General features: G+C 44.1%; 1 protein-coding gene across 1 annotated transcript in view; it reads right to left on the bottom strand.

The window, feature by feature from the left end:
• The window catches only part of LOC138670478 (uncharacterized), a 73,456-nt gene that overhangs the window by 36,938 nt on the left and 11,774 nt on the right, over window positions 1–24,744 (bottom strand). Inside the window, exon 2 of the mRNA XM_069757867.1 lies at window positions 5,218–5,336. Within this exon, the coding sequence (XP_069613968.1) occupies window positions 5,218–5,336 (119 nt within the window). The remainder of the gene's footprint in view (window positions 1–5,217; window positions 5,337–24,744) is intronic.

Here is a 24,744-nt window from a genome sequence, read left to right as displayed (position 1 = left end):
ATCGTTCTGGAGTTGCTGTGTTTGACGTCTCTACAGCGACCTAAACAGCGACGCTTCAGCGATCTAGTTTAGGTCGGATCGTTGTCTATATCGCTGCAGCGTCGCTGAGTGTGACGGTACCTTAAGGCTGCCGTCACACTAGCAGTATTTGGTCAGTATTTTACATCAGTATTCCTTAGCCAAAACCAGGAGTGGAACAATTAGAGGGAAAGTATAATAGAAACATATGCACCACTTCTGTATTTATCACCCACTCCTGGTTTTGGCTGAGGAATACTGATGTAAAATACTGACCAAATACTGCTAGTGTGACGGCAGCCTAACTCTTCTGTCTCATAATATTGAATGGATTCCTCGGGGGTTTAATCTGAATGCTGGATAAATGTGATCCAAAATGTTATGTAAAATGTTCCCAATAAAAGCGTTAACTCAATCCACAAAAAAAGCAAGTCTCGACTCAGGTCTGTCATCTGTTAACAGAAATATAGGGGGCTTACACATTACTGGTAGTACAAAGGCTCTGGAAAAGTGCTATGGCTCCTCACCCGCCAAAAGAAATTCAACTAATTCCCAAATCCAAATACCCCATTTCCTTCTGAGACCCACATTGGCCTAATCCACATTTAGTGCCCACGTTTGGCATTTCTGTAGCGATGAAAGCCTGCCTAATTTATGGGTATTTGTTAGTGATGAGCGAATATACTCGTTACTCGAGATTTCCCGAGCATGCTCGGGTGACCTTCAATATTTTTTAGTGCTCGGAGATTTAGTTTACCTCACCTCAGCTGAATGATTTACATCTGTTAGCCAGCTTGATTACATGTGGGGATTCCCTAGCAACCAGGCAACCCCCACATGTACTTATGCTGGCTAACAGATTTAAATCATTCAGCTGCGGCAATGAAAACTAAATCTCCGAGCACTAAAAAATACTCGGAGGTCACCCGAGCGTGCTCGGGAAATCTCGAGTAACGAGTATATTCGCTCATCACTAGTACTTGTATCTAGAAGCACAAGCTGGGCATAACATACTAGGCATTACAATGTATGGGCACCACAATAACAGATTTTCACTCAGCAACATCCACTGCTGTTGTTTCTGGAAAACACCCATGGAGTCAAATCATCACTATACCTGTAAATAAATTCCCAAAGTGGTATAATTTCCAAAATGGGGTCACTTGAGGGGGGTATTCTGCTCTTCCAGCACTTGTGGGCTCTGGATATGGAGTCCGCAAACTATTCTAGGAAAATCTGTGCACCAGTAGGCAAATTGCACTCCATCTCTCCTTAGTATCACCGCGTGACTAAGCAGTACTGTACAGCCAAATATAGGCTATTGCAACGTTCGCAAGAAATTGTGTGACAAATTTTGGTGTCATTTTAATCCATTTTCAGGTGTGAAAATGTAAAATCAGGGTCTAAAACTAAGTTTTTGTGGTAAAAATTTAATAATTTTGTCTTCATTGCCAAATGGTGTAACATTCTGTGATATACCCATGGTGCCAATACGATCATTGCACCCCTAGATGAATTAATTGAGAGGTCTAGTGGCACCTCCACAGCTCACCCAGTGGGTCATGGCACCCACAAACCATAACAGTAAAATCTGCACTATAATATGGTGCTCCATCCCTTCTGAGCTTTGTACTGTGCCTCAAAAATATTTCCCGAATACATGTAGGGTCTTGGTACAATCAGGAGAAATTGCACAACAATCATTTTTTCTTATGAGCGCTTCTAAAAATAAAAAATGTTGAGCTAAAACAATATTTTAGCAGTAAAAATGTAGTTATTACATCACTTATGGGTGATTTCTGCTGTTCTGGCACTGCCAATGTGACATGGCACCCTCAACCCATTCCAGCAAAATCTGAACTCCAATATGGTGCTTCTTCTAATCTGAGCTTTGCACTGTTCCTCAAAAGTAGTTTTCAACCACATATGGGGCATCGACGTTCTCAGGAGAAATAGCACAACAAATTGTATGATATAATGCATTGTACTACTAAAGCAGGATGGCACCATTGAAGCTCTAAAAAACTATAGGGAGAAAAATACTTTATCTAAAAAACTAATTAAAGCTGCCAAAAAGGAAACAGAGAAGCACATTGCTAAGGAGAGTAAAACTAATCCCAAACTGTTCTTCAACTATATCAATAGTAAAAGAATAAAAACTGAAAATGTAGGCCCCTTAAAAAATAGTGAGGAAAGAAGGGTTGTGGATGACGAGGAAAAAGCTAACATATTAAACACCTTCTTCTCCACGGTATTCACGGTGGAAAATGAAATGCTAGGTGAAATCCCAAGAAACAATGAAAACCCTATATTAAGGGTCACCAATCTAACCCAAGAAGAGGTGCGAAACCGGCTAAATAAGATTAAAATGGATAAATCTCCGGGTCCGGATGGCATACACCCACGAGTACTAAGAGAACTAAGTAATGTAATAGATAAACCATTATTTCTTATTTTTAGGGACTCTATAGCGACAGGGTCTGTTCCGCAGGACTGGCGCATAGCAAATGTGGTGCCAATATTCAAAAAGGGCTCTAAAAGTGACCCTGGAAATTATAGGCCAGTAAGTCTAACCTCTATTGTTGGTAAAATATTTGAAGGGTTTCTGAGGGATGTTATTCTGGATTATCTCAATGAGAATAACTGTTTAACTCCATATCAGCATGGGTTTATGAGAAATCGCTCCTGTCAAACCAATCTAATCAGTTTTTATGAAGAGGTAAGCTATAGGCTGGACCACGGTGAGTCATTGGACGTGGTATATCTCGATTTTTCCAAAGCGTTTGATACCGTGCCGCACAAGAGGTTGGTACACAAAATGAGAATGCTTGGTCTGGGGGAAAATGTGTGTAAATGGGTTAGTAACTGGCTTAGTGATAGAAAGCAGAGGGTGGTTATAATTGGTATAGTCTCTAACTGGGTCGCTGTGACCAGTGGGGTACCGCAGGGGTCGGTATTGGGACCTGTTCTCTTCAACATATTCATTAATGATCTGGTAGAAGGTTTACACAGTAAAATATCGATATTTGCAGATGATACAAAACTATGTAAAGCAGTTAATACAAGAGAAGATAGTATTCTGCTACAGATGGATCTGGATAGGTTGGAAACTTGGGCTGAAAGGTGGCAGATGAGGTTTAACAATGATAAATGTAAGGTTATACACATGGGAAGAAGGAATCAATATCACCATTACACACTGAATGGGAAACCACTGGGTAAATCTGACAGGGAGAAGGACTTGGGGATCCTAGTTAATGATAAACTTACCTGGAGCAGCCAGTGCCAGGCAGCAGCTGCCAAGGCAAACAGGATCATGGGGTGCATTAAAAGAGGTCTGGATACACATGATGAGAGCATTATACTGCCTCTGTACAAATCCCTAGTTAGACCGCACATGGAGTACTGTGTCCAGTTTTGGGCACCGGTGCTCAGGAAGGATATAATGGAACTAGAGAGAGTACAAAGGAGGGCAACAAAATTAATAAAGGGGATGGGAGAACTACAATACCCAGATAGATTAGCGAAATTAGGATTATTTAGTCTAGAAAAAAGACGACTGAGGGGCGATCTAATAACCATGTATAAGTATATAAGGGGACAATACAAATATCTCGCTGAGGATCTGTTTATACCAAGGAAGGTGACGGGCACAAGGGGGCATTCTTTGCGTCTGGAGGAGAGAAGGTTTTTCCACCAACATAGAAGAGGATTCTTTACTGTTAGGGCAGTGAGAATCTGGAATTGCTTGCCTGAGGAGGTGGTGATGGCGAACTCAGTCGAGGGGTTCAAGAGAGGCCTGGATGTCTTCCTGGAGCAGAACACTATTGTATCATACAATTAGGTTCTGTAGAAGGACGTAGATCTGGGGATTTATTATGATGGAATATAGGCTGAACTGGATGGACAAATGTCTTTTTTCGGCCTTACTAACTATGTTACTATGTTACTATGATGCATTTTTTCGTGTTACCTTTGTGAAAATATAAAAAACTGGGGCTACAATAAAACATTTTTGGGAAAAATTTTATTTTTTTTATTTTCACGGCTCTACGTTATAAACATCTGTGAAGCACCAGGGGGTTTTAGGTGCTCACCACACATCTAGATACATTACTTGTGAGGTCGAGTTTCCAAAATAGGGTAACTTGTGGGGGGTTTCCACTGTTTAGGCATATCAGGGACTCTCCAAATGCGACATGGTGTCAGCTCTAGATTCCAGCAATTTTTTTTTGTCAACCGGTGTTCATTCCCTTCCGAGCCCTGGCATGCACCCAAACAGTAGTTTTCCCCAACATGTCAGGTATCAGAGTACTCAGGAGAAACTGTACAACATATTTTGAGGTCCATTTTCTCCTGTTACCCTTGTGAAAATAAAAAATTGGGTGCTAAAACAGTTTTATAGGAAAAATGGGATTTTTTATTTTTACGGCTCTACATTATAAACTTCTGTGAAGCACCTGGAGGTTCAAGGTGCTCACTACACATCTAGCCCACCCAAAGTCATGTGATGTGGTCCCAAAAAAATGGTTTTGTAAATTTTGTTGGAAAAATGAGATTCTGTGGATAGGCTTGAAGATTGCAACAGAGGAAACCATCCAACTTAGAGGAGCTGGAAATTCAAGATTAGAGGTAGGAAAACACAAAAAATGCAGTTGAATACTTTTACTGTAGAGGAAAATCAGATCCTGCAGAATGATGAAAAATTGTCTTTTATTCTCATAACAAAAAATATTACTGACATATGTATGAGGTCTCTAAGGCAAAGTGACTTTTTTAGCTCAAGACATCCCACTTCATTACTAAGCCCCCAACCAATAGTAAACCCCTGAACGGGGACACTACGAGGAACATAGGCAGTATGGTGGATCAGCGGTTAGCACTGCTGCTTTGCTCTAGTTCCACCAAGGACAACATCTGCAAGGAGTTCTCCCTGGGTTTTCTCTGCTTTCCTCCCACACTCAAAAGACATACTAATAAGGAGTTTAGGTTGTGAGCCCCAAAGGAGTGAGTGATGATGTCTTTAAAGTGCTGTGGTGCAATATAAGTAAGCATAATAAATTCAGCAATGCTCTTTTCAATAGAAAAAGAATAAATACTACGATCTACTACAAACATTTGAAAATAGCCTAAAAAGCACATTGGTCAAGAAAACAACATTACATTTGTAACATTGCAATGTGTTTGGCCTGTACTCACCTGCTGGACTTCTCCTCTGATCAAAATATCAAGCTCTGAACACAGAGAGAACATTTCCAGCGCCACTTGCTTACAACTCATCTGAACGGGCTGCAGAGGTTTCTTCACATTGACAATGACTTCAAGACAAGCAGAAATTGACTGTTAAGACAAAGTCAGTTCATTTCCACTTATTACATACATATGAGTCGGAGATAAACACATGCTTGATCCCTATGGGTGACAACTGATGCTGCAATTAGGGAGTCTTTATAAAATCTTTGACTAGTACTACATTGGGAAATTATGTTGACCTCACCAATCTCCTTCAACTTGTAGAAAATTACAATTTAGCTCCACTCAAGGTCAAGGTCTATGTGGCACCTTCCCCCCTAATAGCGAGGGGAGACAGAAACAACACTGCGCAAAACATCATTTATTCTCAGGTTTAGTAGAACTCAATGCAGGTACAACCTCAATCAAGAAGTTTAGACAAGTCCTTATACGCCATGATCTCTAACGGTAGCCAAACTACTTTACGGGGCATCTAAGGCTAGCTCTCAAAAACATCCAGGCTAATAAAAACAGTAATATGTGCATCACAAGACTAATGCATAGGCACTGATTCATCATTGGCTCTGTGCGTTTTTTAAATCAGATTCTTATTAAACATTTGTCTTTAATTCCAACAATAGTTACAATTTTTTTTTATAAATTCCTTTTTCAAAACGTATAAACCAGTAATATGTGCATCACAAGACTAATGCATAGGCACTGATTCATCATTGGCTCTGTGCGTTTTTTAAATCAGATTCTTATTAAACATTTTTTTTTTAATTCCAACAATAATTAAATTTTTTTTTTATAAATTCCTTTTTCAAAACGTGTAAACCCATTTACTCTATTAATAAATTCACCAGTGGATGGTGGAGTAGGTTGTATCCAGTTTTTCTTGCAGTATACAGTATACTGGCCATACCAATTGCCACCGGATCCTCCTTAGGAAGATCTGGTATGACTCCTAATGTACATATTTTGGGTTTTGGGTTTATTACTATACCATTAATTCTGTTACGCCAATAGTGATGTGAAAATTTTAGAGTTCTGTATTTTCTGTGAATCAAATATAATTCCATCAACCTTTGAGCCTCGGAAAGTAGAGGTGTCCAGCCTAATATGGAGTCCCACTGATCCTCCAGTATCGCTCCCACATCGGCTTCCCATTGAGTTTTAATAGTTTTAATAGTAAGAGGGCACTTATTTAGGGATGCAGTTGAAGTGCAGTTTTTTAATAGACATATTCATATAGCTAAGCATACATCAGGAACCAAAGTAATTACCAAGCTCCCCCAAAATATAAAAAAAAATTAGATGAAAAGTGGCGGAGTACTCCTATAGACTAAGGATACCGGAAAATGCAAAAAATGGAGTAGCATTGAAAGGTGTCACCCAGGGAAATCCTGCCCGTTGTACCCATTTACAATATAGAAACTACACAAGTTATGAATAAACAAAATTTCAAGAATTATATATGCTTCCACTATGACAGAATATACCCATAAAATGCATCAGACAGGGACAAAGATAGTCAAAGCACAATGTCAAGAAGCAAGCTTACCCATGGTGTGTATGATAGTGACTTCCCACATTGCGCTCTTTAGCCAAATATGGAGTCCCACTGATCCTCCAGTATCGCTCCCACATTGGCTTCCCATTGAGGTTTAATAGTAAGAGAGAACTTATTTAGGTATGCAGTTAACAGAAGTTTATATAGGTTAGAAATAAGGCCTCTCGATGGCCTTCCCCTGACACCTATTCAACCATATGTTTATGCCATACGGCCAGGTCTTTATTCTTAAGCTGAGCAGTGCAGACATGTCTGAGATGCAGAAATCTATAGAAGTGGATTTGCTCAAAATTCTTCAAAATATTCCCAGATTGGATATGGGCAGCTAGATAATAAATCCAAGAATTGGGAATAGTTAGGCCCCCAGGTGTTCCGTCCCTTTCAGGATGCTCACACTGGAGTATAAGTTGGATGAGTGCAATGCGGGAAAAAAAAGGGATAGCACGTAGACCAATATTACTCAATGGAGCAGTGGAGATCTGCATATTTTTTTATTTTTTCTTCGCTGTATTCGGCATGGGAAAAATAGAATTAGATTTACTGGTAATTCGGTTTCTAGGAACCTTCCACGACGGCATACGGAGGTTGCCTCTTTGCCCTGATGGGGAACAGGAAATATGGAGAGGTTAAAAGGCCCTCCCTCCTCCCACTCGTCAGTGACCTATAACTGAAAACCCATAAAACCAGTTTACCTCGGATCCCAGATTTTATATCCAGGAGTATAGGGAGGTTCCGAGAAACCGAATTACCATTAAGTCTAATTCTATTTTCTTTAGTCACCTTCCACGACGGCATACGGAGGAATACCAACTAATTTGGCACTAGGGAAGGACAACGGCCTGGAGAACTTTCCGTCCGAAGACTAAATCTTTGTTGGGCAATATGTCCAAGAAAGTATAATGCTTGGAGAAAGTATGTAATGAAGACCATGTAGCTGCCCTGCAGATCTGTTCTGCGGATGCACGTGCTCTTCTTCCCAGGAGACTGAAGTGGATCTAGTTGAGTGGGCCTTGATCCCTACAGGGGGAATTTTGCCTTGAGCGAGATATGCTTCAGCTATAGCTCTCTAAATCCAGTTAGAAATAGTGCTTTTCGCTACTTTCTTCCCTTTATTCTGTCCAGAGATATGGACAAATAGATTTTGGTCAACTCTGTAAGAGCTGGCTTGCTCTAAATAATGTAGTACAATACATCTGACATCAAGAGTATGGAATCTTTCTTCTTTTGTATTCACTGGATTTTGGCAGAAGGAAGGTAAAACAATTTCCTGAGAGCGGTGGAATTCGGAGACTACCTTTGGAAGAAAGGAATGGTCGAGACGAAGTACTATGGAGTCATCCCTAAAAGACAAGTAGGGCTCTCTTATTGATAGGGCTTGAAGTTCTCCTACTCTTCTTGCGGTGGTTATAGCCACAAAAAAGATTGTTTTGTAGACAAGATTTTATGGAGAACAAGAGGATAAGGGCTCAAATGGAGGACCTGTAAGCCCCTGTAGTACTAAGTTAAGGTCCCATAAGGAAACCACCAATTGTGATTTAGGGTTCATTCTACAGGCTGATGTCATGAACCTCTTAATCCAGCGATGATTTGCCAGATCCTGGTCAAAGACGGAACTCAGGGCGGAGACATGGACCTTTAATGTACTAGGCTTGAGGCCTATTTCTAAGTCTTTCTGTAGAAAATCTAGAATTTGCGACAAATTTTGGTAGAGGGGATCTGGTAGATTAGGGAGGCAGAAAGACAAAAACTTCTTCCAGATCTTATTGTATATAGCGTTGGTTACTCGTTTCCTTGATCCCTAAAGTATAGCAATGACTAAGTCCGAAAGCCCCTTAGCTTTTAGCACCTGGGCTTCAGTAACCATGCCGCTAGATTCCATTTCTGGGGATCCAGGTGATGAATGGGTCCTTGCAAGAGCAGGTCGTTCTCTGCTGGTAATTGGATCGGCCCGTCTACCTGTAGATCGATGATCAGGTTGTACCAACTCCTTTTTGGCCATGACAGGGTTATTAATATATAAAGGCACAGATGATTGGCCTCGGGGAGACCAAAACATCCAACACTGCGGAGACACCATCACGTGTTTCTCAACGCAGTGATTCCAGAACACTGCCCCCATCCCTTATGGGAAATATGCAGATGCATGTAAAGAAGATGCGGAGACACCATCACGTGTTTCTCGACGCAAGCAGTGAATAGCCAGGCCTTTCCCCGGGAAGGAACAACCACGGGAAGGGCAGCATCCTATGAAGGAAAGCCACCTATGCCAAGCATGGTATCCATCCACAGACAGCTGTTTCAGGGTGTTTGCCCCTCATCAGTGTGGAGTAGGAATCTGGCTATTAGGAGCAGTGCCTAGTAAAAGGCTATAAAGGCACAGATGATTGGCCTCGGGGAGACCAAAACATCCAACACTGCGGAGACACCATCACGTGTTTCTCAACGCAGTGATTCCAGAACACTGCCCCCATCCCTTATGGGAAATATGCAGATGCATGTAAAGAAGCTGCGGAGACACCATCACGTGTTTCTCGACGCAAGCAGTGAATAGCCAGGCCTTTCCCCGGGAAGGAACAACCACGGGAAGGGCAGCATCCTATGAAGGAAAGCCACCTATGCTAAGCATGGTATCCATCCACAGACAGCTGTTTCAGGGTGTTCTCTGCTGGTAATTGGATCGGCCCGTCTACCTGTAGATCGATGATCAGGTTGTACCAACTCCTTTTTGGCCATAACAGGGTTATTAATATAGTTGGAATTTGTTATTCTCGGATCTTCCGTAAGACCTTCGCCAAAATCAGAATTGGTGGAAACGCATAGGACAGATGAAAATTCCACTTCTGAGCTAGAGCGTCTACTCCCCTGGAGCCGTCCCTGGGATTTAGGGAGAAGAAGGCTTCGACCTGGGTGTTTTGAGGAGAAGCGAAGAGGTCGATTTCAGGCAGACCCCACCTGTCTAAAAGCATCCTGAAGCTTCGACTGTTCAGGCTCCATTCTCCTGGCTGTATATCCTGGCGACTCAGATAGTCTGCCTGGGTGTTGGAAGAGCCTTTCAAATGAATTGCCATCAGAGACAGTAGGTATTTCTCTGCCCAGGAGCTTATTCGGGTGGAGACATTTTTTAAATTGTTGAACTTTGTACTGCCCTGATGTCTGCCATGAGCAACTGCAGTCATATTGTCCGAATAAATTCAAACATGTTATCCCATGATATGTTGTCCTGCTGCTAGAAGGGCCTCCTCTACAGCTTTTGGTTCTCTGTAGTTGGACGACGTCATGCTCGTTGCCTGGTCCCAAAGCCCTTGAAAAGGGATGTTGTTTACCATCGCTCCCCAGCCTCTTTTGCTGGCATCTGCTGTTATTGTAGTCAGTGGGACTTGAGTCCAGCTGAGACCTTTGTGAAGATTCCTTAAGTTTATCCACCATGCTAGGGAGGCTCTGAATCGACCCGGTGTGTGTAGCCTTTTGTTTAAAAAGCTGGGATGGCCGTTCCAGTTCTGTAGAATATGAGCCTGAAGGATCATGGAATGGGCCTCAGCCCAGGGTACTGATTGGATGCAGGCCGTCATGGAACCCAGAAGTGAAATGCACTCCCTGAATGTAGGAGATCTTGTGTCTCTGAACGTCTTGACCTTTGTTACTAAGGTTAGACGGTGGTCCTCTCTAAGAAAATACATTTGTTTTGCTGAGTCCAAGAGCTCTCCCAGGAACTTCCTGGATTTGGAGGGCTGTAGCTGGGATTTCTTCAGATTCGGGACCACCCCAGGAATGTTAGAATATTGAGAGTCTTTGATACATGAGATTCCAGCATCATCTTGGTGGAGGCCACTACAAGCAGGTCTTCCAGGTAAGGCACTATACAGATGCCTTGGTTCCGGATAAAGGAAACTACTTCCGACATTATCTTGGAGAAAACTCTAGGTGCAGAGGAGATTCCAAACGGATGGACGTTGAACTGATAATGTTCTATCAGGTGATCTTTCTGTACTGCAAACCTGAGATACTTTTGGCGTCTTGGGTGAATTGGGATATGAAAGTATGCGTCCTTTAAGTCGATGGTTGACATGAAGGAGTGAGGACTTATCAGAGGAATGGCGGATTTTATCGATTCCATTTTGAACCTGCGGTATTTCACATGCTGGTTGAGATCTTTCAAATTTATGATGATGCGAGACTCGCCCGAAGGCTTGGGTACTAAAAATAGTCAGGAGTAATGTCCCAGACCCCCAAGGGTGGTTTGCACGTTATGGACCGGGCCAATTTTTACAATTCTGACCACTGTCCTTTTATGAGGTTATAACTCTGGAACGCTTCAACGGATTCTGGTGATTCTGACATTGTTTTCTCGTGACATATTGTACTTCATGATTGTGGTAAAATTTCTTTGATATTACCTGCGTTTATTTGTGAAAAAAACGGAAATTTGGCGAAAATTTTGAAAATTTCGCAATTTTCCAACTTTGAATTTTTAGTATAAATCATTTTATTGGTCACAGCAATAAAGATTAAAGGTAAACATTACAAACTGGTAAATCTGTGCAATGGTAGGCGGTAATTACAAGTCGAACAAGAAGAGCATTGTTGTAACAATTAAATCTTATACTTTAACTGTCTGGTTAATAATGCTATTGGCTGACCCGAGAATATGAGATAATAATAATAGAAAACATCCGGGATAGCTGGTAACCGTTGATATGTTCTTTTGTATTCATTTAAAATACTATATATATATAATCAAACTGGATATGGGGAAGACAAACATAGAAAGTCAGAAAAGGGGAAAGGAAGAAGGACAAGAAGAAGGGAGGGATGGAAGAGGGTGGGGGGAATTCGGGGAAGGAGTGTGGCTGCCTCCGTATCCTAGCGGACAGAACACACGTTAAGAAACGGCCCGGATGTACACGAGAACAAGCTATACAATGTGTCGGGTTCTGGAAACCCAGAGGTCTAGTTCAGGAGTTTCCCTAAAAGCGATCCAGGGGGCCCATATGTTGTAGGTTTTTTCTGCGTTACCTGGTGACTGGTTTATCAGCTGCTCCATTCTATAGATGTTATTAAGTTCTGCCACAAATTCTGTACGGGAAGGAAATTTTTCTTGTTTCCAAAACCGAGGAATTAGATTTCTGACTGCAGTAAGAAAGTGTCTAAGGATACCCTTCTTGAACCTAGATATTGACAAGTCGCATAGAGACAACAATGCTATACTTGGTGAAGGTTGGATCTGTATGATAGACAGCTTGTTATGAAGTTCAAAAACAGCCAACCACAAATCCTTTATGGGGGGGCAGTCCCACCAGATATGCATGTAAGAGCCTATCTCCTTTAGACATCTCCAGCAGGTGTCAGGGGTCGTGGGGAACACCGCATGCACCATGGAGGGGCATCTGTACCATCTTGCTAGAATCTTATAGCTCCTCTCCTGTGATACCGCGCATAATGACGATCTAGATGAGAAGAGAAGAATTTTTCCCCTATCTTCAGATGACAAGGACCTTCCCAGATCGTCCTCCCACTTCGAGAAAAACAATGGCCAACCCTGCAGTGGAGCCCTCCCCTCTTGGAAGATTTTATACAGCAGCGAGACAGTATGATCCGGGGGATTTGCTGATATACAAAGCTTCTCAAAGGGAGTTAGCGGTCTGCTGATATTGGCTTGCTTAGAGATTGAGTGGATATAACTTTTTAGTTGTTCATAGAAGAACCAATCAACAGAGTGTGATTCCTCCTCTGGGAATAATTCCCGAAGGGTCTTCATACCAGTTTCTTTTAAGTAGTCATGGATGATGGGATTGGAATCTTTTCTCTTATGTAGAAATGTCTCTCTATTCAGCCCCGCCGGAAAAGCAGAATTGTCATAAATTGGAATTAAGGGGCCCGGGAGAGTTGTGATCTGAAGGTCTTTGTTTCGGTTTTTAATAAGAAGCAGTATGTTTCGTGTGAGGAAGGGTATGTAAGTGCCTGGTCCTGGCCCCCTGTCTCCTGTCCAAAGAACAACTCGGGAGTCGCATCCATTAAGATCGTTTTCTAGGTTTACCCATTTTTTGTTGTTTTTACTGTGATAAAGGTCTAGAATACAAGTTCCCATTGATGCGTAGCTATAAATTGCGAGATCCGGGAGACCCAATCCACCCGTCAGTTTAGATCTACTTAATGTTGTATATGAAATACGCGCCCGGTTATGAGACCAAATAAAACGAGTAATCATTTGTTTGAGGCGGGAAAAGAAAGAAGCCGGTAGGTATAGGGGGATTGTTTGGAAAAAATATAAGAGGCGAGGCAGGAGGTCCATCTTAACTGCGTTGATCCTACCCAGCCAGGACAATTGGAGCCTGTGCCATTTCTCTAAATCTGAGTTTGTTTTCTGTAGGGTTGGTGCTAGGTTGGTTTCGAACAACTTAGATGTTTTGCTTGTAATTTTAATACCTAAATAAGTAAGGGAATCAAAGCACCATTTAAATGGGAAGGTCTTCCTAAGATGATTTACCAAAGGGAGTTGGAGTGAAATGTTTAGGATTTCGGATTTATGGGAATTTATTTTGAAGTTGCTTAGAAATCCGAATTTATGTAGCTCCGAAATGATGTTTGGTAGACTCGTAGAGGGGGCCGTAATATATAACAGGATGTCATCTGCAAAAAGCGCTAGCTTATGTTCTTCGGAACAAAGTTTTATACCAGTGATTGATGGGTTGTTTCTCAAGGCCACAGCTAAATGCTCCATTGTTAGAATATATAAGAGGGGAGAGAGAGGGCACCCCTGTCTTGTACCATTCCTGATCGGGAACATTTCCGATAGTGTGCCATTTACCTTGACCTGAGCACTAGGGGAAGAATACAGGGCGGAGATCCTACGCAGCATGTTCTCTTTTAGGCCAATTTCCTCTAGAGTCTGAGAAATAAATTCCCAATGGACCCGGTCAAAGGCCTTTTCAGCGTCAATTGACATGATACACAGGGGGTCCCCCTCTCTGCCCGCTCTGTCAATTAGAGAGATGGTTCGGATTGTATTATCCCTCGCCTCTCGCCCTGGGACGAAGCCCACCTGATCCTGGTTTATTAATTTCGGTAAAAGGGGACATAGGCTATTGGCTAACATTTTTGCATATATTTTAATGTCTAGGTTTATTAAGGAAATCGGACGGTAATTGTCGCAAGTAGAAGGATCCTTGCCCGGCTTAGGGAGAACTGTTATGTGAGCGATGAGTGCCTGTGTAGGGAACGAGCCCCCAAGAGAGACATAATTACATGCCTTCAGGAATATTGGGCTAAGCAGTGAGTTGAATGACTTGTAGAAGCCTGCTGAGTACCCATCAGGGCCCGGGCTCTTGCCCTGTTTCAGGGCGCTGATGGTTTCAGACACCTCCTCCACTGAGAATTCCTTTTCAAGATCAAGTAGATCACCTTCAGGCAGAGTGGGTAGTTTATGTTCCTGTAAATATGATTTGATTTTATTACGGAGAGAATGTAATGGAGCCTCTTTATAGTGTCCTGCTGTGTTATATAGAGATTTGTAGTATTCACTGAAGTTGGAGAGAATATCTCTGGTATTAAAAACTTTCTTCCCCTCTTTGTTTTTAATAAAAGGGATGTAAGTGTTGGAATTGCGTTGATTGAGAGCTCTGGCCAAGAGTCTACCACTTTTATTGCCGAGCTGGTAGAAGCGGCTCTTAAGTCTTTCTCTGAGGCATTTGGATTTTTGGTCTATTATAGATAGCAGTTTTTGTCTGGCCGAGGAGAGCCTAGTAAATGTGCTAGCCTCAAGATCTCGTTTGTGTTTGTTTTCTAATTGGTGTATTTGTTCTGTTAAGCTAAGTATTTCCGCCGCTCTTTCTTTTTTTAGCCTAGCGCCATGAGAAATGAGGACGCCTCTTATTACACTTTTCAACGCCTCCCATTTTACAGTGGGGGACGTGGTGTCTTCCTCGTGGTCAGTCAGGAAATCTGTGATTGTTTGATCAATCTTGGATTTACATATGGGATCTTGTAACAGATTTTCATTCAAGCGCCAAGAGAAACCTGGTCTTGAGGCAGAATGAAGTGAGATTGTTAAGTAAATAGGAGCATGATCTGACCACAGTATTGACCCCACATCCGCCTTTACCTGCATGTCAAGCAACCTATGAGAAACAAAAAAGTAATCTATTCTACTGTAGGTGTTATGTATTTTTGAGAAGAAGCTATAGTCCTTGGTTGTTGGATTAAGAACCCTCCAGACATCTACCAGTCTCATGCTGCGCAGCTGGGATCTTATTTTTTTAATAGAAGATGCAGGATATGAAGACTTACCCGAAGAGACATCCACCGCAGGGTTCATAGGAATATTAAAGTCGCCCCCAAGTATCACAGGAGAGGAACCGGCAAACTCCTCAAGGCGTCTTTTGCATTCGGCTCCAAACTTCTGTTGCCCTTGGTTTGGAAAATAAACGTTAGCGATTACAAGTTTATGAGCTGCCCATGTGATGAGTAGGAAGATATATCTGCCATTTTTGTCAATTTGTGAATCTAAGATCTCAGGCACAAAGGATTTGTGGAAGGCTATTGAGACACCTTTTGACTTTGAAAATGGATTTGGGCAGTGATACCATTTAGGGTAATTTTTCGTAATACATTGTGGCACCACACCAGTTTTGAAATGTGTCTCTTGGAGCAGTAATACAGATACCCCCTGTTTGTGACTATCAAATAGGACCTGTCTTCTTTTTTTCCGGTATGTTTAGCCCCTTAACGTTGAAGGAGCAAAATTTAATTTCATCCATTATCAAATACCTGTACGTCATTCCGTAATACCATGCGCCCCATCCGCCAGAACACGCGACAGCCAGGGGTAGTAGGGAAGAAACAATAGGAAGGAAGGGAAAAAGGCGGGGTAGAGAAGAAATAATAGAACATGGAAAGCATAAAAGAAGGTGCGTTGGGATTGACGCACCGGGTCATACTTTACATCTGTGTAGTTAGGGCAAAAGAAAGGAGGAGAGGTCTCCTCCCCTCCCTTCACCCGCGCACCTTAGGTGAGTAAGGGAAGCCAAGGGAAACACTGACCCCCCCAGTCCCCCCGAACCTGGTAGGTCCCATAAACGAGAACTTATAAACACATAACGTTTGGTTAAACATGATAATAGTCCCTGCACCGGCGAAATGTCCCGCATGCCATCAGCGAATGCAAAAAAAAAAAAAAAGGAGGGGGGGGGGGGAAGGGGGAGGGAGGGAAGGGGTGGGAATTTAGGGGGGAGGGAAGAAGGACAAATTCACCGATGACAGGCAGGACACCACGTGCCCAGGTGCTTAAAAAATAGAATCAAACCTCCAAGGCGAGCCCATGGTAAGACAGGCCGCCCCACCAGGAGACTCATCTGATTAACAATAAGTGTTCATGAGACTACTCAACTGCAGTAGAGTATCTAAATGCATTGCAGCAATGAATAAAAACTACTTGGAACTAAGAAGAGACTGAAACAAGAAAAGAGAAAAAAAAAAAAAAACTTCATGGAGGCTCTGAGGAGCCTTCGGTAGTATGGCGATTCTTGGAACGGGGAACCTTGAGCCACTTTGGAGGAGCATCTGGGAGTGTCGGAGCCAGAGGCCAATCCGGAAGATTTATTAATGGAAGTTCAAACGTGCCCAGGAAGTTAGCCAGGTCCCCAATCCGGCGGAAATATGCGCTTTTGCCACCTTTGGATGCTGATAGTTGGAATGGGAACCCCCACCTGCAGGGGATGTCTCTTTCCTTGAGAACCTCCAGCAAGGGCTTCAGAGCTTTGCGCAAAAATAGAGTGCGCCTGGATAGATCTGATAGGAGTAGGATTGGCTGACCTTCAAACTGGAGGGATCCCTTTTTCCTAGAGGCCATCATGATGGCCTCCTTAACTCTGAAGTAATGTACCCTACAGATGACGTCTCTGGGGCGTGACTCAGACGTGGGTTTAGGACCAAGGGATCTATGAATCCTATCGAACTCGATGGTGTTGTCCTCGTGGTCGCCGAGAATGTCCAGAAATATTCTCTGGACTGTACGATCTAGGTCCTGAGGACTGACAGATTCTGGTAGGCCACGTATACGGATATTGTTACGCCTATTGCGATTTTCCAGGTCCTCAAGACCAGATGACATTTCCTCCAATTTCATGGTGTGGTCCATTAAGATTTCTCTGTGGGCCTGAAGTTCCTGTGAGATATTCTCCTGGGTCTTTTCCACATCTTCTATACGCGATGTGAATTCTGTCTGCAAATTATGTATCTCCTTTTTGTACGAGTTCTCAAGCCTACACGCAAAACTTTCCAGGTCCGTTTTGGTTGGAAGAGCTTTAATGTATTTACTCAATTCAGCTATATTCATGTCCTCCGGCATGTCTTCATCTCCGCCACTGTTGTCTGTTGATTTTTTAGGGGAGATATGTGCGGTCTGTGGCTCTTTTGAGGAGGAACTATTTTTATGCGGTGTTTGCGACATTGCTGATCTGGTGTTCCTTGTTTGGAGTGGCTGGTTTAAGAACCGTTCCATATCCTCAATAGGAGGCTCCTTGTGTAAGCTTATGGGTTGCCCAGAAGTCTTCTTAGTTTTACCCATATATGTCTGCTGCTATTAATCGCCTGTGGTAGAGTTCAGGGGAACATGGGGGTGCAGCGATCACCGCATCAGGCAGAGCCCCCCATTAGCAAGCCCCCTCCGAGGTGCATTTAATTATAATCTTTAAATTAGTGGGGCATATACAATGTCCTGAGCCAGAAAAAGGAACCTCTAGATGTGATAAACAGTTCCAACACTAGGTGTCACCAGAGGTCTAAGTTTGTAAATTATAAGCTTGTTAGGTAGAGTGCTGAGGCTCTGCTTTCTGATGTAATGTAGATAAGGCACGATGACAGCCCAGTAAGGGGCTATGGTAGAGTGACTGCTCTGCTTCTACAGCAAGGATGGGAGTGCCTGCCCTGATATGGTGCTTCTCTATGAGGTGCTCCGTCCCCAAGATGGCGTCTATCCCTCCAGTGGCGGGAAAACAGTCGGCACCGACGGAGCAAAGGCGCACTCGCGGCAATCTCGCCGATGGAGCCCCAGGGGATCAAAGGATGAGACCGTCTCTCCCTCAACACCTCCGTGGCTCGGCGGGGGGTCTGCAGACTCCTCACTGCCGCCGCTCTCCTCACCACGTGCTGCCTGCCTGCAGGGGTTCCGGGTAAGCACGCCTGCGATGCTCTCTCCGTGGGTGTCGCGGGGAATACAGGGGCGGGATGGTCTCCCCTTCACTACCCCCTTAGCTTGGCGGGGGGTCCGCGGGCTTTTTGCTGCCGCCGCTCTCCTCACCATGCGCCGCCTGCCTGCAGGGGATCCGGGTGTGCACGCTCGCGGTGCTCTCTCTGCGGGTGCCGCGGGGAATACAGGGGCGGGAGGGTCTCCTCTTCACTACCCCCTTAGCTCAGCGGGGGTCCGCAAGCTTCTTGCTGCCGCCGCTCACCTTGTCACACGCCGCCTGCCGGGCCTCCCTGAGCCGGTAGCTGTGCCTGAGAAGTCTTCTTTGTGCCGGCCTATGCTCGATGCGCTGTGCTGCAGAGCCTCTCTGTGCCTACGGATCCGGTATAACTTCTCCGGGGCACAGCTGGGGGTCTCCCTTAATCCAGGCTTGCTGCTAGGGAATTTCGGGTGGTCTGTGATGGTTTAAGGTCTAGGGGAAGACCTTTTATCTCCTATTTACTGGAGGAGCTCTCCACCATGCGTCCTTCTTCTCCGGCTGCTAGACACGCCCTCCTCCAACTTTGAATTTTTATGCAATTAAATCACAGAGATATGTCACACAAAATACTTAATAAGTAACATTTCCCACATGTCTACTTTACATCAGCACAATTTTGGAACCAAAATTTTTTTTTGTTAGGGAGTTATAAGGGTTAAAAGTTGACCAGCAATTTCTCATTTTTACAACACCATTTTATTTTAGGGACCACATCTCATTTGAAGTCATTTTAAGGGGTCTATATTATAGAAAATACCCAAGTGTGACACCATTCTAAAAACTGCACCCCTCAAGGTTCTCAAAACCACATTCAAGAAGTTTATTAACCCTTCAGGTGCTTCACAGGAATTTTTGGAATGTTTAAATAAAAATTAACATTTAACTTTTTTTCACAAAAAATTTACTTCAGCTCCAATTTGTTTTATTTTACCAAGGGTTACAGGAGAAAATGGACCCAAACGTTGTTGTACAATTTGTCCTGAGTACGCTGATACCCCATATGTGGGGGTTAACCACAGTTTGGGCGCATGGCAGAGCTCGGAAGGGAAGGAGCGCCATTTGACTTTTCAATGCAAAATTGACTGGAATTGAGATGGGACGCCATGTTGCGTTTGGAGAGCCACTGATGTGCCTAAACATTCAAACCCCCCACAAGTGACACCATTTTGGAAAGTAGACCCCCTAAGGAACTTATCTAGAGGTATGGTGAGCACTTTGACCCACCAAGTGCTTCACAGAAGTTTATAATGCAGAACCGTAAAAATAAAAAATCATTTTTTTCACAAAAATTATCTTTTCGCCCCCAATTTTTTATTTTCCCAATGGTAAGAGAAGAAATTGGACCACAAAAGTTGTGGCACAATTTGTCCTGAGTACTCTGATACCCCATATGTGGGGGTAAACCATTGTTTGGGCGCATGGGAGAGCTCGGTAGGGAAGGAGCGCCATTTGACCTTTCAATGCAAAATTGACAGGAATTGAGATGGGACGCCATGTTGCGTTTGGAGAGCCACTGATGTACCTAAACATTGAAACCCCCCACAAGTGACACCATTTTGAAAAGTAGACCCCCTAAGGAACTTATCTAGATGTGTGGTGAGCACTTTGACCCAATAAGAGTTTCACAGAAGTTTATAATGCAGAGCCGTAAAAATAAAACAAAATTTTTTTCCCACAAAAATAATTTTTTAGCCCCCAGTTTTGTATTTTCCTGAGGGTAACAGCAGAAATTGGACCCCAAAAGTTGTTGTGCAATTTGTCCTGAGTGCGCTGATACCCTATATGTGGGGGAGAACCAGCGTTTGGGCGCATGGGAGGGCTCGGAAGGGAAGGAGCGCCATTTGGAATACAGACTTAGATGGAATGGTCTGCAGGCGTCACATTGTGTTTGCAGAGCCCCTAATGTACCTAAACAGTAGAAACCCCCACAAGTGACCCCATATTGGAAACTAGACCCCCCAAGGAACTTATCTAGATGTGTTGTGAGAACTTTGAGCCCCAAGTATTTCACTACAGTTTATAACGCAGAGCCGTGAAAATAAAAAAAAAAATTTCCGCTCAAAATTATTTTTTAGCCCCCAGTTTTGTATTTTCTCGAGGGTAAAAGGAGAAATTGGACCCCAAAAGTTGTTGTCCAATTTGTCCTGAGTGCGTTGATACCCCATATGTGGGGGGGAACCAGCGTTTGGGCGCATGGGAGGGCTCGGAAGGGAAGGAGCGCCATTTGGAATGCAGACTTAGATGGAATGGTCTGCAGGCGTCACATTGCGTTTGCAGAGCCCCTAATATACCTAAACAGTAGAAACCCCCACAAGTGACCCCATATTGGAAACTAGACCCCCCCACGAACTTATCTAGATGTGTTGTGAGAACTTTGAGCCCCCAAGTGTTTCACTACAGTTTATAACGCAGAGCCGTGAAAATAAAAAATCTCTTTTTTTCCCACAAAAATTATTTTTTAGCCCCCAGTTTTGTATTTTCCCAAGGGTAACAGGAGAAATTGGACCCCAAAAGTTGTTGTCCAATTTGTCCTGAGTACGCTGATACCCCATATGTTGGGGTAAACTCCTGTTTGGGCACACGGGAGAGCTCGGAAGGGAAGGAGCACTGTTTTACTTTTTCAATGCAGAATTGGATGGAATTGAGATCGGTCGCCATGTCGCGTTTGGAGAGCCCCTGATGTGCCTAAACAGTGGAAACCCCCCAATTATAACTGAAACCCTAATCCAAACACACCCCTAACCCTAATCCCAACGGTAACCCTAACCACACCTCTAACCCAGACACACCCCTAATCCTAATCCCAATCACAAATGTAATCCAAACCCTAACCCGAACTTTAGCCCCAACCCTAACTGTAGCCTTAACCCTAACCCTAGCCCTAACCCTAGCCCTATCCCTAGCCCCAACCCTAACCCTAACCCTAGCCCTAACCCTAGCCCTAACCCTAGCCCTAACCCTAGCCCTAACCCTAGCCCTAGCCCTAACCCTAACCCTAGCCCTAACCCTAGCCCTAGCCCTAACCCTAACCCTAGCCCTAACCCTAGCCCTAACCCTAGCCCTAACCCTAGCCCTAACCCTAATGGGAAAATGGAAATAAATACATTTTTTTCATTTACTTTTATAGCAGGTTTTTTAGCGGATTTTTTATGATTGGCAGCCGTCACACACTGAAAGACGCTTTTTATTGCAAAAAATATTTTTTGCGTTACCACATTTTGAGAGCTATAATTTTTCCATATTTGAGTCCACAGAGTCATGTGAGGTCTTGTTTTTTGCGGGACGAGTTGACGTTTTTATTGGTAACATTTTCGGGCACGTGACATTTTTTGATCGCTTTTTATTCCGATTTTTGTGAGGCAGAATGACCAAAAACCAGCTATTCATGAATTTATTTTGGGGGAGGCGTTTATACCGTTCCGCGTTTGGTAAAATTGATAAAGCAGTTTTATTCTTCGGTTCAGTATGATTACAGCGACACCTCATTTATATCATTTTTTTATGTTTTGGCGCTTTTATACGATAAAAACTATTTTATAGAAAAAAATAATTATTTTTGCATCGCTTTATTCTGAGGACTATAACTTTTTTATTTTTTTGCTGATGTTGCTGTATGGCAGCTCATTTTTTGCGGGACAAGATGACGCTTTCAGCGGTATCATGGTTATTTATATCCGTCTTTTTGATCGCGTGTTATTCCACTTTTTGTTTGGCGGTATGATAATAAAGCGTTGTTTTTTGCCTCGTTTTTTTTTTTTTTTTTCTTACGGTGTTTACTGAAGGAGTTAACTAGAGGGCAAGTTTTATAGGTCGGGTCGTTACGGACGCGGCGATACTAAATATGTGTACTTTTATTGTTTTTTTTTTATTATTATTTAGATAAAGAAATGTATTTATGGGAATAATATATTTTTTTTTTTTCATTATTTAGGATTTTTTTTTTTTTTTTACACACTTGGAAATTTTTTTTTTTACTTTTTTACTTTGTCCAAGGGGGGGACATCACAGATCGGTGATCTGCCAGTTTGCACAGCACTCTGGCAGATCACCGATCTGTCTGAGAGCAGTGCAGTGTTACCAAGTGCCTGCTCTGAGCAGGCACTTGGTAAGCCACCTCCCTCCCTGCAGGACCCGGATCCGCGGCCATTTTGGATCCGGGACTTACTGCAGGGAGGGAGGTAGGAGACCCCCGGAGCAACGCGATCACATCGCGTTGCTGCGGGGGTCTCAGGGAAGCACGCAGGGAGCCCCCTCCCTGCGCGATGCTTCCCTGCACCGCCGGCACATCGCGATCATCTTTGATCGCGGTGTGCCGGGGGTTAATGTGCCGGGGGCGGCGTGACCGCTCCTGGCACATAGTGCCGGATGTCAGCTGCGATAAGCAGCAGACACCCGGCCGCAATCGGCGGCGCTCCCCCCGTGAGCGCGGCCGATCGCGCTGGACGTAATTGTGGCACCCCTAGGGGTATTTGCCACAAAAATAGTTACTGACAGTAAGTACAAATACTAAAATAGCAAGACTGCACTACCACCTCCGGCCAGAAGGGGGAGCTCCAGAGACTCCCCTTGATCCATTCTGGTCTGAGAGAAGAAATGGCAGTTGGGCTAAGGAGCTGAAAGTGAGAGGTCATACAGTTGAATATCTAACAGCCCTGTGACTGTTACCAGGCCTAAATCACCGGCCTGAGGAGAAGAGGGATAGAGAAAAAGGACATTGTGAGAACCGGGTAGCATTAATCACTACCCAGAACAGGCGCAAAGACGGATACCGGATCCGTGGCTGTATTCATTATATATAATACAGCAACCGGAAAAACGTGAGGTGATATCAGCTTCACTAGGGCCGGACGCAGCAACAGACACAGAGTTCAGCGGTACTCCCGGAGGGGGTAAGCCGATAAAAGGACTCGGGTTGCCCGTCGAACCAGGACCCGGAGGGGACACATTGGGCCGGCAGCCAGTTCACATACAGCAGCAGGGCCACACAGAAATTGCGCACAATAGGAGGCGAAGACCCCGGCAGGGTCAAAGTAACTCAGAGTTCCCATACAGACTCCGGTGACAGGACTGGTTGTAAATCCTTTTATGTTAAAGTAAACTGGTTAAACGTTTCAGTGCCTCAGTCTTTCATTTGGACAATAGCCATCTATCCAGGATCGGGATCGTCACCGCTGGGAGAATCTGCTGCTGATCAAGTAAGTGCCTGTCCCCTCATGATACCCCTTACACTGTGCATTGCCTGAGGCCACAGCACCGGGTCAAGCCACCCGTGACATCCCCCTCAAGAGACAGACTCCATTGGTCCGGTGCTGGGTATCCCGGTCTCCTAGGCGTCATAATTGGCGTCACGAACAGGATCTAGCCAGCCCGTATACCGGGTATTGTGTGCCGTGATTGGAGCCCAAAACTGTGAAAACTGGGATGAAAAATCTTGAAAATTGACTTTATTAAAGAAAAATCCATTCCCCATTGAAAACTATTGAAAGTGACTTTTCCCCATTGGTTATAATGGAGTAAAGATGGCCGCCATCCCCTGAGGTAATCACTTCATAACCGTTAGGCACGAGACTTTTAATTGAGCTATGCCATCACCTGAGCCCCAGTCTAACTGAAAAACTTCAGAACCCGCCATTACAGAGCGCGGTGGGTGGGAGCAGCAGGGGGCGTGTCATTGTGGGCGGCACTAAGCTGAGCGCTCTGACATCAGAGCAAGGGGAAAATCGATCCTGCTGCACAGCGGAACGAATCTACACTATCCCGACGGAAGCGGAGGACCGGAAGGGTCCGGATTAACTAAGGGGGCACAGTATGTCGCAGCACGGAGACGCCGCAGCACCCGGCAACGCTAATGCAGCTAAAAGACAGAGTGTCAATAGAGAGTCCGGCAGCGCAGCGGTGCAAGGAGTGGCGCCCATCATGCCGGTGCTGATGCCATATACCCCGGGTGGCCCATGGCTTCCAATGTATGAAGGTGAGCCTAATACCCTTGACGATTTCAGAGAAAAGATGCTGGCCCATTTTGACATGTTCCCTGTGGGTGAAGTTCAGCGTGTTAGTCTCCTGATGATGCAGTTAAGTGGCCATGCTAAGCGAGAAGTCACAGCATGGGCAGCTGATCTAAAAGGCACTGTTGAACGCATATTTGCTGGATTAAAAGCTACATTTGAAACCACGGCCAGCAGCAAAGCTAAAATACGATTCTTTAATTGCAAACAAAAAGCTAATGAGGGCGTGAGAGACTTTGCCTTAAACCTGCAGGAAGCCCTTAAATCACTTACACTGGCTGAACCCATTTTTAACACCGGAGCGGATAAACTGCTAAGAGATCAATTTATTGAGGGACTCTACACCCCTTCTCACCGGGGGCATGTGAGCATGCTTGTTTTTAAGAACCCTGAATTGACATTTGCCCAATTAAAGGAGAGCGCTATACGTCTCCAGCTGGCAGAGGCACCTCGGGATCAGGATCCTGCGCAACCCATGGCAGAGGCACCTCAACAACAGGGAGTGCCAGTGACATCAGCTATGTCTGGGGCCATTGCTAAGCCCCTGGGGCCCAGTACTAATGAGGCTCTTCAACAAAAGCTTGACTCTTTAGCTGATGTTGTTGCTTCAATGGCTAAAACCATGCAGGAGATGAGAGGACACAAGATGGAGTTGGCAAACTGTAGAGAGGATGTTCCATGGATGAGACCCCAGAGA

The sequence above is a fragment of the Ranitomeya imitator genome, chromosome 3 (assembly GCF_032444005.1).
Source record: "Ranitomeya imitator isolate aRanImi1 chromosome 3, aRanImi1.pri, whole genome shotgun sequence".
Classification (NCBI taxonomy): domain Eukaryota; kingdom Metazoa; phylum Chordata; class Amphibia; order Anura; family Dendrobatidae; genus Ranitomeya; species Ranitomeya imitator.
This window is presented reverse-complemented; position numbering and strand designations above follow the sequence as displayed.